The sequence below is a fragment of the Castor canadensis genome, chromosome 16, assembly GCF_047511655.1.
Source record: "Castor canadensis chromosome 16, mCasCan1.hap1v2, whole genome shotgun sequence".
NCBI lineage: Eukaryota > Metazoa > Chordata > Mammalia > Rodentia > Castoridae > Castor > Castor canadensis.
Window position 1 is genome coordinate 11,665,475 of NC_133401.1, and position 17,005 is coordinate 11,682,479.

A 17,005-nucleotide genomic window follows, 5' to 3' on the forward strand; every position below is an offset into this window, starting at 1 on the left:
TCCTGCTACTGGTCTGGGGTCATAAATTCCTTAAGTTTTTATCTTGGAAGGTCTTTATTTTTCCTTCAGTTTTGAAGGAAAAAATGAGTATAGGAATCATGGTTAGTATTTATTTTCATTCAGAACTTGAAATATGTCATTCCAAGCCCTTCTGGCCTGTAAGGATTCTGAAGAATCTGTTATTCTACAGGGGTTGTCTTCAAATGCATCTTGATCCTTTTCTCTTGAAGATTGAAATTTCTTTTTGTGCTGTACTTTGACAGTCTGGTTGTAACAGGTTTCGGTGAGAATCTCTTTTGCTCATGTCTGTTTGGGTTTCTGTAAGCCTACTGTGCCCAGATGTCCATGTGTTTCCCACATGCTATTATTTCATTGACTAGGTTTTCTTTATTTTTCTGGTGGAACTCGGGTCTGAACTCAGGGCTTCATGCTTGCAAAGCAGGTGCTCTACCACTTGAGCCAAGCCTCTGGTCCATTTTGCTCTGGTTATTTTGGAGATCTAGGTCTTAAATTATTTGCCCATGCTGGCCTCCTACTATGATCCTCCTGATCTCAGCCTCCCAAGTATCTGGAATTACAGGTATGAGCCACTGGTGCCTAGAGTTGAGTGGGTTTTCTATGCCCTTAAACATTATTTCTTTCACTTCAGTTATGCTGATGCTACAGCCAAAGATTTTGAATGCTGTTTTTCTTTTGGTTTTTTTTTTTTTTTTTTCCTGTCTGAATGTGGTATTTTGAAAGACCTGTCTTCAAGTTCCAGTATTCTTTCTTCTGCTTGATCTACTCTGTTGAGGGTTTCAGCTGAGACTTATTACACTTATTGAACTTTATATTTCCACAATTACTAGTTGGCTCTTTTTCATAATTTCTCTGTCTCTCTCTCTCCCCGCCCCCCCACCTTTTGGTGGTCCTGGGATTTAAACTCAGGGGTGTGCACTTGCTAGGCAGGAATTCTATCACTAGAGCCATGCCCTCAGGCTTTTTTTAATTTTAGTTACTTTCCAGATAGGGTCTTGCATTTTTGCCTGAGGCTGGTCTCTGATCATACAGAGTAAGTGGGTTCACAGATGCATCCCACCACTCCTGGTTTTTTTATTGAGATGGAGTCTTACTCCCCTCACCCCCACAAGCCGGCCTCAAACTGTGATCCTCCCAATCTCCACCTCCCAAGTAGCTGGGATTATGGGTGTGAACCACTGTGTAACAGCTCTAGTTAACTTTTTAAAATTCACTCCTTTTCAACGCATGGTGGCAGGTGCCAATAATCTCAGAATTTGATAGGCAGAGACAGGAGGATTGTGTGTTTGATGCCAGCCTAGTTACATAGGAAGACCCTGTTCAAAAAAAATCATTCTTTTGAATTCTTTTTCAGGTATTTTATCCACTTCAGTATCTTTTGAATCAGATTCTAGAGTGCTGTGGTCTTTAGGAAGTGTCAATTCCTGTTTTTACGTATTTCTTTTGTTCCTATGTTGAAATTTCCACATCTGGTGGGATGGATGTCTCTATCACTTTATGAGATGACCTCCTTAGTAAGTAGCTTTCTCCTGAAGATGTGTCTTGGGTATTAGTTCATTATGCAGTGTTTTCCAGCTGCTCACTTGTGTCATCTTCCCGTAGCATCTTAGATGATTAGTGAGTCTGGGTACAGTGTACACTGTGAGAGTCAGAGGAACCTGATGTCCTTGTGGATCATACAGGAGTGAGGACATGCCAGCAGTTCAGCAGCTGTGATATAGACTGTATGGCATGTGGGGTGCACTCTGTGTGTCTACTCCTGCCATGGCAGTGCTTGCACCTAGCAGATGATGGGAGTTTTGTTGCCATGGTTATCCTGCTCAGTTCAGAGGTCTAGACATATTTGTTAACGTGTTTAGCTGAGGAGCCAATGGGGCAGAGCTTCCATCTGCAGGATTATGACTGATCACCTTCCATCCAAGCAGGAGGATATGGAAGTGCCTGGGCGCCTCAGTTGGCCTCAATGACCTTGGATAGCCGTTCCTCAGCAGTTTCCTCTGGATCAGTTGGTGGCAGGGGCCCCAGCCCTCGTAACTAGGCCAACCCCGTGCCAATGTGCCTTGGATCAGGTATTGGGTATGGAGAGCCCTTCATCCTGGGAAATGGGGTGCAGCAGGAAAGGGGGCCACCCTCTTGCCAACAGGCAACACGCTTTTGTGTGGAACCAGGCACTAAACCATTAGTAGGTGACCTGCTCTGGGTCAAGGAGCTGCTTTTTTTTTTTCCAATTCATTTATTCATATGTGCATACATTGTTTGGGCCATTTCTCCCCACTGCTCCCTCCTCTCCCCCACCCCCCCTCGCTTCCAGGCAGATCCTGTTCTGTCCTTTTCTCCAATTTTGTTGAAGAGAAGACATAAGCAATAATAAGAAAGACATAGCGTTTTTGCTAGTTGAGATAAGGATAGCTATACAGAGAGGTTCCTAGCATTGCTTCCATGCACAAGTGTATTACAACCGGAATTGATTTATCTCTACCAGACCTCTTCACTACTTCCCGGTCACCTTCCCATATTGACCTCTGTCATTTTAAGGTTACTGTATTAGCTCCTGTGCAGTGGGGACATCAAACACTTTCATGTTTTGGGTTTCCTACCTATCCTCATTCCTCCCATATGTGCTCTCCCCTTAGTGTGTGACCCAAGTCCAACCACATTGCTGCATTTGCCCTAGATCTAAAGTCCGCATATGAGGGAGAACATACGATTTTTAGTCTTCTGAGCCTGGTAACGTCGCTCAGGATGATGTTCTCCAATTCCATCCATTTACTTCTGAATGATTAGATTTCATTCTTCTTCATGGCTGAGTAAAACTCCATTGTGTATGAATAGCACATTTTCTTAATCCATTCATCAGTAGTGGGGCATCTTGGCTGTTTCCATAACTTGGCTATTGTGAATAGTGCTGCAATAAACATGGGTGTGCAGGTGCCTCTGGAGTAACCTGAGTCACATTCCTTTGGGTATATCCCCAGGAGCGGGATTGCTGGATCATATGGCAGATCTATGTTTAGATTTTTAAGAAGCCTCCATATTGTTTTCCAGAGTGGTTGCACTAGTTTGCATTCCCACCAGCAGTGTACAAGAGTTCCTTTTCCCCCACATCCTCACCAACACCTGTTGTTGGTGTTTTTGATGATGGCTATTCTAATAGGGGTGAGGTAGAATCTTAGTGTGGTTTTGATTTGCATTTCCTTTATGGCCAGAGATGGTGAGCATTTTTTGATGTGTTTTTGGCTATTTGAATTTCTTCTTTTGAGAAAAAGAAGAAATGTTTATTTCAGTTGCCCATTTCTTTATTGGTTCATTGATTTTGGGGGAGTTTAGTTTTTTGAGTTCCCTGTATATTCTGATTTTCGGTCCTTTGATGTGTAGCTTGCAAATATTTTCTCCCACTCTGTGGGTGGACCATTTCTTTTGTTGTGCAGAAGCCATTTAATTTTATGTAGTCCCATTTGTCCAGTCAAGGAGCTTCTGAGCTGCAACCTTGCTGTGATCAATTGAAAGTCCGCCCTGGACACAAGGGTTTGTCTCTTTCATCCTGTGCAGACCACCTGACAAACAAACCAGCCATCCTGATCTGCCACCTACCCATCCACCTGCCTACCTCAGGGTCTGTGTCCAGCAGAAATGCCTCCTTTCATTTGTTCCTGCTTGGGCCAAGACCTGGGTGAGGATGTTCCCTGGATCTCTTATGCACGCAAGTGCATGCGCCCATTCCCATTTTGTGGGAGGCACTTCTTCCCCAGAATTTTCCTGCCGGGTGGCTCTGCACCTGGAGGTTGGCAGTGAGGAACCCGTTTCTTCCTTTCCCCTTCAAAAGGTCTCAGGCCTGACCGCACCAGTAGTGGTGAGGAGCCTGCAGCACTTGTCTGCTGACTAGACAGTGGTGTAGGCCCAGGTCTTCATGGGGAGAGGAGTCCGAATCTCAGCACTCTGTCTGTGGCCTTCACACCTATCTTGTCAGTAGTGTGTGATCAGACAAGGTGCAAGGTACCTGACAGCAGGGACCCCCATAGGGCACAATGGCAGCAGGAGTTGTAGTGCTGCTCTCTGCTGCTACTCAGAACACACCTGCCCACGAGCAGAACTTCAGGAGCTTCCCCCCCCTCATTTTTTTAGCCATAGTGCCCGCCGGGGATTGAGCCAGCATGGGTCATAGCTGGAACTGGGCAAAATTATTCTCAGCTGAGGTGCTCATGGAAGTGGGCTAGAGCAGAACTTGACCAGACTAGGGAGTTTTCGCTAAGGGCCAGGCATGGTGGCTCACATCTGTAATCCCAAATCCTCAAGAGGCAGAAAGGAGGATTGTGGTTCAAGGCTAATGCAGGCAAAAAAGTTGGTGATACCCCATATCAGCAAACAAGCTGGGTGTGGTGGTACACATCTGTGATCCCACCTATGTGGGAGGTATAGATAAGAAGATCTCTGTCCAGTGCCGGCTGGACAAAAAAATTCAAGACCCTATCTGAAAAAATAATTGAAATAAAAAAGGAATGGGGCGTTGCCCAAGTGGTAGAGCGCCTGCCTAGCAAATGCCAGGCCCTGAGTTCAAATCCTAGTACTACCACCAAAAAAAAGTTTCTCACCAGACCTTAGGGTTTACAACCCAAGGGTGGGGTGACAACTGGTGATAGGACATTGTTCAAGACCGCCCTAACATGTCCCTGTGGAATCAGAGCTTTTTCCCTGTTTTGTTAGTGACAGGTGCCCATGTTCTTCTGTGCTATGACAAGGGCTGGCAGGAATGGTGTGGGTAACTGCCTTCAGGCCTGGCATCCATTTGAAACCTGAACTGATGAACAGTACAATGTTATGTTTCAGGGACCCTGAGATGGGAATTTGCAGAGATTTCTAACCCTTAGAGTAGTCCAAATCCAGGCAATTGGTCCCTTGTCAAGATGGTTCCACGCTACAGCACCCTGGGGGTTTGCTGGGAGAAGATGTGAATTCCATTTCCAAAGCCAGGCTGCTGTGCAGATTTCAGGTTTCTTCTCTAGTCAAGCTGCAAACCTGTAAGGGTTGTGAAACTTCCAGCAGCCAAAATTGCTGGGATCTGCACTGGGAGAGCTTGCCAGGACTCTCCCTTTTACTTCCACCCCTGCACAGGGAGATTCCTCCTCTGGCCATGGAGCCAGGGTGTTTTATTTCTCTTACTCTGGTGTTATTCCAGGTCTCTAGAAGTTATGGGATCTCCATTTTTCTCCTGTTGATTTCCCATGATCACTCACCTCAATATACAGCTATGCATGTCTTGTTTGGTTGTTTTTTGTGAAGGAGCAGTTGAGAGCTGGGTGCCTGTTTTTAGCTACCTTACCTTGTCCCTTCTTTTCTGTTTTCTTCTAGAAATTTTACAGTTTTATGTTTTTACATTTATGTACTAATCGCAAACACTCTGTCAGAAACTTGAAGAGGAAGGAATACTTCTAGACTCAGTCCACAAGGCCAGCCTGATCTTGACACAAAAACCCAAATGCATTTATAAGAAATCTAAAAATCCGTGTCCTTCATAAACACAGATGCAGAAATTCTAAGCAAAATGTTAGCCTTTACATCCAACAATTTATGAAAAGAATGGCAGTTGCTGGCAGGCCCTGGTGTTCCTTGGCTTGTAGAGGCATCACTCCTCTCTCTATCTCTTTCTTTACATCTCCTTCTCTGTGTGTCTATCTCACTCTTACAAGTAAACCTGGATTTAGGGCCTATCCTAAGTCCAGGATGACCTCATTGTGAGATTTTTAACTTAATTAAATCTGTCAAGACTCTTTGAATTTAGGTCACAGTCTTAGGTATTTAGAGTTAGGACTTGGTCATATCTTTTTTTGGAGGCCACCATTCAACCCACCATGTCTAGGAATAAAGGCTATTATAATGTTTATATCATTTTCCTTCCTTACTCTACTTGTATAAACCTGTAGTACAATTATTAAATAGAAGCGAGTTTGAGGACCTGTGGGGTAAATGAATAATAAAAGTCAACTAATGCTTATTAAATATCTTAGTACTTTAGTTAACATAGGAACAAAAGGAATCAACAGTGGCCATGTACAGGGCAGAATGTGAAAGGTGGTGGAGATGCCTTATGTTCAAGGTAACAATTGGTAATTGGAAAATAATGACATTCTCCAAAAATATTTTTGGGCCAGGTGTGTTGGCTTATACCTATTATCACAGCTACTCTAGGGTAACAGTGATCAAGAGGCTTGTGGTTCAAAATGGGCCTAGGCAAAAAGTTAGTGAGAGTGAAACCCAATTTCAGCAAACAAGGTGTTTCAAGTCTATAATCCCAAGAGGCATAGGAATGAGGATCATGGTTCAAGGCCACCTCTGGCCAAAAAAAAAAAAAAAACAGAACAAAAAGCATAGGACCCTATTCAAAAAATAACTAAGGCAAAAAAGATTGGGGCTGTGGCTTAAGTGGTAGGGTGCCTGCCTAGCAAGCTTAAGGCAGTACTGCCTGCAAAATGACATTTTTCCATTTACATATTTTTGGGGGGTGTTAGAGGGTTGAACTTGCTATGCCTCCAGTCCTTTTTTGCTTCAGTTGTTTTTTGGGTAGTGTCTCTTTATTTCTGGGGCTGGTCTCAGACCATGATCCTCCTAACTGCAGCCTCCCATATAGCTGGGATCACAGGTGTGCTCCAGCATGTCTGGCTTATTAATTAAGATGGGGGTCTTGCTAACTTTTTGCCCAGGCTGCCTTGAACCTGGATCCTATTGATCTCCTAATTGCCATCTCCTGTGTAGCTGAAATTACAGGAGTGAGTTGCTGTACCTGGCTCTATTTAAGCTTTTGACTGAATAATCTTGGGTGTACATTTATTCCTTTTTTGTTATTGTTGGGAAGTAATATAGGAAAGAATACATTTAACTGCACAAAGATAACAGCAATTTGGAATCAGGATGTATTCTTAACTCTAATTTGGGGAAATTAGCTGCCATTTTAGTGACTTGTTTGTAATATTTACTTTTATTCTGGATTTATTACTTTTTAAAATATAATGGTTTATTTTTTCTGTGATTATTTAACACAGTGTATATGTCAGAGTTTATTTTTCAGTGTCAGAAATTAAAATGGAGATTGTTTCTATACTTAGTTGAATTGTAGGCACAAGAAAATGCACAGAACAATAAGAAACATTTATTGTATATAATTGAGAAAAGCTACAGAATAGAACTGAGTTTTGGACTATAGAATCAAGAACACAGCCTGGCCAGTCCTGACATGGTTATCAGGGACAACCTTCCTAAGGAAGTGACATTTAACCTGAGTCCTGAATGGTGGAAAGGAGCCAGTCATACCAAGAAGTAAAGTTGGAGGATTTCTAGGAGAAAGAACTGCCTGTAAAAAGCCTTAAGATGTAGGAAAAGTTATGGCATAAACTATAAGATCTGAAAGGGCGAGTTGTGTAGAAGACCTAGAACAAAGAAGACAGTGCCTTACATAAGGTCTTTCAAGTAAGCAAATACTTTTTTTTAACAAGGTTATATGTTTGGGTTTTATTTATTTAAAAATTTTTCCATTAGCATAAATTAATTGTACAGAAGGGTTTCACTGTGATATATATACATGCATGTAATGTACTTTGATCAAATTCACCCCCTCTATTTTATTCTTTCTTAACCCATCTCTTCCTGCCCCTTCCTTTTAAACAGTTTTTAGTGGGTTTCATTATGCTGTTTTTACATATTTGTATAATGTACTTCTGTCATTCACAGCCCCTCCCATCACCCTCTGCTTTCCCCTTAATAACCTCCTCAGTTATTGTCATATTATTATGACAAGATTATAGGTCTAGATTCCACATATGAGTGAAAACATGTAATGATTGTCTTTTTCAGCTTGGCTTGCCTTATTTATGGATTTTATTTTAAAGGGAGAGAGGTTTGGGGAAAGCATAGGTTCTCAAGTTGTCTGCACGAAGATCATGTGATGGAAAAGATTAAAAATGCAAATACAGATTTTGATTCAGTGTGTCTGGTTTGGCTCCTGAAGAGCAGTATATGTAACAAACTTCCCTGAATACATCCAAAATGGATTAACCTACTCTGATACTCATCTGTTTTACCCTTTTTAAAAGGCACATCATTTTCTGAGATCATTCTGCCCTCTTTCCTGTTGTATTATAGGGCTAGGAAAGTGTGAGGTGTTTGACCCTCAGCACCAAAAAAAAAAGCATTACAATAATGCAGAGTTGTCTAAGGCAAACTATAGCCCGTGAACCAAATAGGCACACTGCCTGCCTTTGGGTGGCTCATGAGTTTTGGCTGTTTTTACAGTTACATATTTCAAATGGCTAAAATAAAATCAAAAGAATATTTTCTGGCAGAAAATTTAATTCTGTTTTTGGTGTCCATAAGTAAAGTGTTACAGCATAGCCACACTCATTCAATTACACATCATTGATGGCTATCTTTGTGCTCTTAACTCAGAGCTGAGCAATTGTGACAGAGACTATATGCCACACAGAGCCTAAAATCTTTAGTGTTGGCCTGCTGCAGAAATGTTTGCTGACTCCAGGTCCATAGCTTTTACTTCTAATGTGTGTTACTTCAGTTTACTTTTTATTTTTACTAAAGGTGCAACCAACCATCCCAACACAGAAAAGTATTATCTTCTTTCTTTCTTTTTAAAACAGATTTGGAGTATAAGTATGTCACCAAGAAGTTATTTCCAGAAAAGGATATTAGTGAAATATATTCATCTCATTTGAAGACAATGGAAAAAGTAAAACCTCCACCAATAAGGACACTATTTTCAAAGATGGTTTACAGAAGAAACATGGATTTGAGAGACAACAGGGAAATCAGATGGAATGAATTAGTCAAATGATAATCCAAAACCAAGGTCTCTTCCTGCACATCAGAAAATTCATACTGAAAGGAAATTATATGAATGCAAAGAATGTGGGAAAGCCTTTAGACAGCAGTCATACCTTATTCAACATCTAAGAGTTCATACTGGTGAGAGACCTTATAACTGTATGGAATGTGGAAAGGCCTTCTGTGGAGTGGGAGACCTTAGAGTACATCAGATGATCCATGCTGGAGAGAGATCCTATGAATGTAAAGACTGTGAGAAGGCCTTCAGACTTAACTACCACCTTACTGAACATCAGAGAATACATTCTGGTGTGAAACCCTATGAGTGAAGGAATGTGGGAAGGCCTTCAGTCATGTTAGAAACCTTAGAGTACATCAGACAGTTTTCATGCTAGGGAAAGACTATCTGAATGTAAAGAATGTGGGAAGGCTTTCAGATTTAATTAGCAACTTACTGAACATCGAAGAATTCATACTGGTGAGAGACCTTATGAATGTAAGGTTTGTAGGAAGACCTTTAGGGTGCAAGGATATATTAGTCAACATGAGAAAATCTGTAATGGCATAAAACCATATAAATGTAATGAATGTGGGAAGGCCTTTAGTGATAGATCATACATTTCTCAACATCAGAATATTCATACTGGTGAGAAACCCTACGAATGTAAAGAATGTGGAAAAGCCTTTTGTCTTCAAACGGAACTTACTTGACATCACAGAACTCACACTGGCGAGAAGCCCTATGGCTAGAAAGAGTTTGGAAAGGCTTTTATTTGTAGCTCTCAACTTACTTTACACCTGAGAACTCATACTGATGAGATTCCTTGTGAATGTAAGGAATGTGGGAAAACCTTCAGTAGTTGCCACCATCTTATTCAACACTACAGAATTCATACCGGTGAGAAACCCTACATATGTAATGAATGTGGGAAAGCCTTTCGTCGTCAAGCAGAACTTACCTAACATCTCAGAATTTATACTTCTGAGAAACCCTATGAATGTAAGGAATGTGGGAAGGCTTTTCTTCATAGCAGTCAACTTATTTCACATCAGCAAATTCACACTAATAAAAATACTTAGGAAGGTAACAACTGTGGGAAGATTTTTAGTTGCCATTATAATCCTACTCGACATTATAAAATGCATACCAACGGAAAACCCTATGAATGTAAAGGATGTGGAAAGACATTTTGCTTTCAAAGAGAACTTATGCAGCATCACAGAATTCACACTGGCAAGAAACCCCTAAAAATATGAAGAATGTGAATACGCCTCTAGTCATCCCTGTTGTCTTACAATATTCATCACAGAATCTACCCTGGTGAGAAACCTGACATATGTATTGAATGTGGCAATACTTTTATATGTAGTAACCAACTTACCTTATATCAAAGAATTCAACTGGTGAGAATACAGGGAATGTGGAGAGACCTGGAGTTGTCAGTATCATCTTACTCAACATTTTAGACATCATACTGGTGAGAAACCTAATAGATGTAAATGCTGCGGGAATGCCTTTCATATTCAAGCAGAATGTACTCCAACATTACACAATTTACACGGGTGGGAAACCCTCTGAATGTGAAGAATGGGAAAGCTTTCAGTGTTGAGTGAGAATGTATTTGGTATCACAGAAATCAAACTGATGAAAAACCTTGTAAGAGGAAAGAGTGGGAAGGCCTTTATTCATAGTGATCAACTTACATCAGAGAAATCACGGTGTGGAAACACTAAGCATAACACAAAGAGGACTCAGTGACCTCTAGAAAATGCCTTTTACCCCAGATAATTCATAATATAAGAATTTCCTTACATGTTAGTGAATATATAGAAATCACTTTTGCTTCATACAACTTAACACAAATGGTTTTAAATGTTAAAGAGTTTAAAAACTAGCATCACTGAGCCATGGTTGTACCTTAGTTGCCTGTTACTGGTGTAGAGCATCTGAAACCTTTGGCGACCTTCCTCTGCCCTCCCCCCCATATACTGTTACTGTTGTTAACTGTTCTTCTATAAAGTACAATAATGGATTACCAGAAAAATGAAATGGAAAGAAAAATAGACATACAATAAAAAACTCATTTTTCCATTTCATTGATATACATTAGCTGTCAAATGCTCTAAAAATTTCTGAGGAGTTGCACTCGTGTCTGCACCTTAACTCATTGCAGACCAGAAACAGTTTGTAGACCAGGTCAACACATGGTCCACATTTTGATAAAGGACTGTAACAGAAAATGACTCTGTCATTGTAATGAATGTGGGAAAGACGTTAGCCACGGTTCATCATTGTAATTCATACTTCCACCTTTGCTTGTGTGTTTTTTGGCAAAACACTTTCCCCTCTGTGCCTTAGTTTTAAAATGGTAATAGTAGTATCTACCTATTTTCGTGAGGACAAAAATGTTAATAAAAACAAGACTTTTAGAAGAATATTTGGCATACAGCAGGTACTTGATAAATATTACTGTTATTATTTGTATCGTTAGTGACAGTATTAGTAAATTTGTGGGACTACCACCCTGTGGGTATAAGGAATGTAAGTATTATCCATTACCTTTCGCTCCTTCCTTAAATTTGGAAAACTAATTATGGACAAAATTAAGTAAACTAGAACAAACTTTTCATTTCTACAGTCAAAACTCATTTTGGAAAATGAGTGTAAAAATCTAGAGTTCGTGAGTGTGAAGATTGTAAGGAAAGCTTTTGAATAATTGGGGAAAGCTGTAATGCTTTTCTTAATCCAAAAATCAAGTATGCTATAGTCTGCCCCTTATTCCTACAATTCATGATAAACTAGAAACACAAGAGACCATCATCCATTTGAGAAATTTAAGAGCACAGTGAACTCTGACATCTTCTCTGGGTTCAGCCTGGGTCTGGCTTGCGTCTATGCAATGACACATTTTCTGTGTAGTAGATGAGTTTAGACTGTAGGTGGGACATGTCTCTCCCAAGAATAAAAGCTGCCTCCTGCTTAATCCTTAATAATCCTTCCATAATCCTTAATACTCCATCCATATTTATGTTTTCTCAATTGTGTGAGTAATTCTTTTCATATGTTATTTTTCTTAATTCTGGGACCAAAATAAATTCCATAGATTACATTTGGTTATAAAATGTTAGTCTTTTAAAATAAGAATAGCCCTGCCTGCCACAACATTATTGCAACATTGACTTTTTAAATGTTTAATTGTCTTATAGAATGTAACATTCTGCATTTTTATCACAGTTTTTTAAAAGTATTTTTTGTAGTGAAAGTAATAGTAAATTTTATTAGGAAACTTTACTAATAAAAGAATGAAATGAATGAAAGTGGGTTGGGTCATCTCTAAAGTGACAAGGAGAGCAACCAGAGTATTTTTAATGGGCTCATTTATCCCTAGCATTTCTCATGAATTGAAAGTTAGAATTAAGACTCAGTAAGGTGCAGATTAAATATTTTGGAATATTTTTGTCAAATTCTTATAGGTAATATTCATATTTTCAATTTTTGGGGGGGCTGGGGTTTGAACTCACAGTTTCGTGCTTACAAAGCAGGCACTCTACCACTTGAGCCACACCCCCTAGTCCTCATATTTCAATTTGCAACCCATTCAGTGCGATACCACTATGCTATCCTATGTTCATTCCCTTAATGCAGTAGTGTGCTTTCAAAAATGTTTACACCAATATATCCCATTCTACATGTTGACCTTAAATATGACATTGACACTCTCTCATCCAAAGGTAGGGCCCATGATCCTTTTTAATTTGGGTAGGCAGGCCTGTATTTATAGCAGGAATGACAGTATATGATTTCTAAGACAGTGACAAGATCTAATACAGTCTGGCTGACCCTCGAAGTCACACACCATGCTATGACAATGTCAAGTAACCACATAGAAAAGCTAAGTGTCCTGACTACTGCCCTAATTAAGGTCCCAGCTGACAGCCACCAGTAAGTATGAAGTGTGAGTCTGTAAGCCTTCAGAAGTTTCTATTAGCCTGGTGCCAAGTAGAGCAGAGACAAGCATTCTCCTGCCTACCCAAATTGCAGATTCTTGAGTAAAATGTTTGAAGCTACTGTTATGGAGCAGTTTGTTAATAGCAATTGGTTATATTATAATTACAAGAGTTCTCTGCTGTGCCAGACTTGAAAACTCTGAACTTGGAAGGCACGCCCCAACACACATTCTCTCAGCAAAGGTTTTACTGGCCCAAGGCACTCAAGTAAATCTTAAGACTAATCATTGAGTGACCACTTAAACATGCTAATGTAGGAGTGAATTCTAGGAGATCAGAATTCCTGGAATATAAAAAAATAACAATCAGAATAGCAAAAACATTTCAGGTCACACACTGCAGGAAACACAAAAACTACAGAATTCAATAAAATTACTAAACAAAGGATAAAAGTACAGAAATGAGAGGTGTGTGGTGGGGAAAGTGTGTGATCAGAATCCAGAGTTGCTATGATACACAGTCTCAAACTTACAAAAGTTTGGCTTATAGTTTTTCCAACTTACAATAGCATGAGAGTGGTATGCCCAGCTTTCTCCAGGCTAGCAACATCGAATACAATACTGTGATGCAGGGTGGCAGCAGCAAGCCTTAGCGACTGGTCAGCCACACTCACAAGGAGAAACAACTAATATGTTATGTGTTGCTAAGCCATGAGGTTTGGTAGGTTGGGTGTAGTAAATGCATTTTCAATTTATGGTGTTCAGCTTGTAATGGATTTAACAGGGAGGCAACCCCACTGTAAGTCAAGGGCATCTGTACAGTCCACTTACAGGGGGAAAAAGAGGAAGTATAAAACTTCCTCAAAGAGCATAGGTTGTGTGGTTTAGCAGACAAAGGCTTGAAAACAGATATTATAAATGTGTTTAAAGAATTAAACAATGTGCAAGCAACTAAAAGTATGGTGTTAATGTCTCAACAGATAATGTCAGTAGAGAGAAAGTATTTTAACATGAACCGAATGGGCATTCTGGAGTCAAGAAGTACCAGAAAAAAGAAAACAAAAGATGGGCTCAGCAGTAGTTTTGAGCTACAAAAAAGAATTTGTGAACTTGAAAACAGTGCAGTAGAAATTATGCAGTCTGAAGAACAGGGAGAACAAAAGAAAGATGAAGATGAACAGAGCCTCAGAGACTTGCAAGACATCATCAAGCATACACCGTGCACATGACAGGAGGGCCAGAAGGTGGAAGGAAAAAAAAGAAGTACCTGAAAAAAATATTTGAACTGGGGGTGCTGCTCAGTGGTGCAGCACCTGCTTAGCGTGTGTGAGGTTTTGGGTTCCATCCCCAACACTAGGAAGTATAATAATCATGGTGAAACCTTCTCAAAGTTGACTACACACACAACACAATCTCAAGTTCCTGAGTAGAATAAATTCATAGATCAATACCTACAAACTGTCAAAGAGTGCCACATCAGAGTCAATTGTCAGAACCCAAAAACAGAGTATTGTGAAAGCAGCAAGAGGAAAAATCATCAGAAGCAACAGAGACCAGAAAGCAGTGGGATGGCATGAGAAGTAGTAATGAAAAACTTACCAACCAGGAATTATATCTGCAGCAAATGAGCTCTCAAAATATAGAGGAAATGAAGACAATCACAGATAGCAATCAAAATAATTTGTTGCTATCATACTTGCCTAACAAGGAACATTAAAATTCTTTAAAATTTTTTCTTTAGGCTAAAAGAAGGTAATGCCAGATAATAACTGGTCACTACTTTGGCAAATGAAAAAGTTCTACTCTTACTTTAACTGAAGGCGATGGTCTAAATCAATAATTATAAAATTGTATGGTGAGTCCACAATGTATAAAGATGGAGTTCATGTTACATGTATTAAAATGATAGCACAAAGGAAGGGGAGGACAGCAAAGTTTCCATATACTATTGATATTAAGTTGGTAAAAATCTCAAATTTCTTAAGTATTATAATTCCTAGAGCAACCATGAAAAGACACCCTTTTTCAAGGTTATAAAAAAGGACTAGGGATGTAGCTCACACTTGCCTAAAACTTGTAAGTCCCTGGGTTTGATCTGCAGTCTCCCAACACACATTTTAACAAGAGTTAAAATGAGCCAGATGTGGTGGTGCATGCCTGTAATCCACACTGCCCAGGAGGTTGGGAGGATCTTGGTTCAAGTCCAGCTCAGGCAAAAGGTGAAACCCCTCCAATCTCAACAAACAAGATGGGTGTGGTGAAACATGGTTGTACTCCCATCTATGTGAGAGGTGTAAGTAGGAAGATCATGGTCTGAGTCCATCCTGGGCATGACCCTATCCAAAGAATAATGCAGAAAACAAAAATAGGGCTGGAGCTCAAGTGGTAGAGTGCCTGCCTAGCCAGCACAAGGCCCTGAGTTCAAACTCCAGTAGTGCCCCCCCACCAATAAAAGGATACGCTACAAAATACCAAGACAAAGGAGGGAAGAGAGAGGAAATAAAGACATGTGACATAGAAAACAAATAGCAAAATGGAGACACAAATTGAACCACGTCAATAGATAAGCTGAAAATTAATGCATGGAAAAATAAAAATTGAAAAAGATCCATCATCCAAATAGAGATCAGATGGCAGCTGGAGTGATTATACTAATGTAAGACAAAATAGACTTTTTAAAGTTACTAGAGCCAGGCATTAGTGGTTCATGCCTGTAATCCTAGCTACTCATTAGGCAGAGATCAGGGGGATCGCAGTTCAAAGCCAGTATAGGCAAATAGTTCATGAGACCCTATCTCAAAAACTCATCACACACACACACACACACACACACACAAAGGGCTGTCAGAGTGGTCAAGTGGTAAAGCACCTGCCTAGCAAGCATGAGGCCCTGGGTTCAAACCCCAGTACTGCAAAAAAAATAAAGTTACTAGAAATCAGGTGGGGCATTATTTAATGATAAAAGGTTGAGTATCTTAGTAAATTACTAACAATTATGAACAAATATGCCCTTAACAAAGGAACACCACACATATATGAAACCAAAAAAATTGAAGGAATAGACAATAATAGATGAAGAATTTAACACTCTACTTTCAAAAGTTGATATAATAGGAAGAAAACAAGAATGAGCAGGGTGCCAGTGCCTTACGGCCTGTATCTTAGGTACTTGGGAGGCTGACATGGGGAGGATCATGGTTCAATGTCAGCCCAGGCAAAAAGACCCTCCATCTCAACCAATAGCTGGGCACAGTGGTGCATGCCTGTCACCCCGAGCTACAGGGGAGGCTGAGATTGGGAGGATCGCAGTTCCAGGCTAGTGCTGGCAAAAAACATTTGCAAGACCCCTATCTCAACAGGGAAATAAACCTGGGTGTGGTGGTATGTGCCTACCATCGCAGCTATGGCCGGAAGTATAAAATAGGAATATTGTGGTGCCAGCCAACCTGAGCAAAAGTGAGACCCCATCTTCAAAATGAGCACAGCCAAAAGGGCTGGAGACATGGCTTAAGCGACAGAGCACCCTGAGTTCAATACTTCAAACACGCAATAGCTCAGAAGAAACATTCCCATTCCAAAAGGGATGACTGGAGAAATACCAAGGAGGGTCAAAGGAAGAGCAAAATCCAGCAATGCACGGAGCTCAATCCTGCAGCTCTGTGGTTGGCCTCTGGGGCACATAATGGCAGTGGAGGGATGTAAGCACCACCAGACACAGGCATCCCCATCCCTATGGCCTTGCTAGCTAATGCCCACAAGCACGCTCTCTTGTCTGGACCCACTTGCTGCCTGTAGCTTGCTTTAGCAGACATTCCACATTCTTGGCATCTCTAACTTCTGGGGTCTCCACTTCAGCTTTGGCTTCACTGTCATAGCTTCATGCATCGCTCCCCAGGGGCTGCCTGCAGGGTCTCTAACCCTGCCACAGACTGCCTGGTCTCACAGGCCTTCTCTTGAAATCAGTTGAAGGCTCAGTGACCCCCCCAAAACACTTGCATTCTGCATGCATGCACAACAGCATCACATGGACAAGACCAAGTTCTGCCAGCAGCGGGAGCATACGCCAGACCGGCTTGGACCACAGTTGCAGCTGTCTGTGCATGCCTGGACGGCTGAACATGGTGAAAGGGATCCTGGGGAATCAGCAGGGCACCCAGGGACTCTTCTGAAGTGAAAGTCTTGCACTTAGACACCTTTGAGTCTATGAGGGGTGGGGT

At 40.8% G+C, this 17,005-nt stretch overlaps 1 protein-coding gene across 1 annotated transcript in view; it reads left to right on the forward strand.

Moving 5' to 3' along the window:
• The window catches only part of LOC109697928 (uncharacterized), a 32,055-nt gene extending 18,306 nt beyond the window's left edge, over window positions 1-13,749 (forward strand). The window contains 9 exon segments of the mRNA XM_074058704.1: window positions 8,658-8,735; window positions 8,738-8,863; window positions 8,866-9,165; window positions 9,168-9,226; window positions 9,229-10,247; window positions 10,249-10,381; window positions 10,383-10,429; window positions 10,431-10,511; window positions 10,513-13,749. Of these exon segments, the coding sequence (XP_073914805.1) occupies window positions 8,658-8,735; window positions 8,738-8,863; window positions 8,866-9,165; window positions 9,168-9,226; window positions 9,229-10,247; window positions 10,249-10,381; window positions 10,383-10,429; window positions 10,431-10,511; window positions 10,513-10,600 (1,931 nt within the window). The 3' untranslated portion in view covers window positions 10,601-13,749.
• The last annotated feature ends 3,256 nt before the right edge of the window (window positions 13,750-17,005 follow it).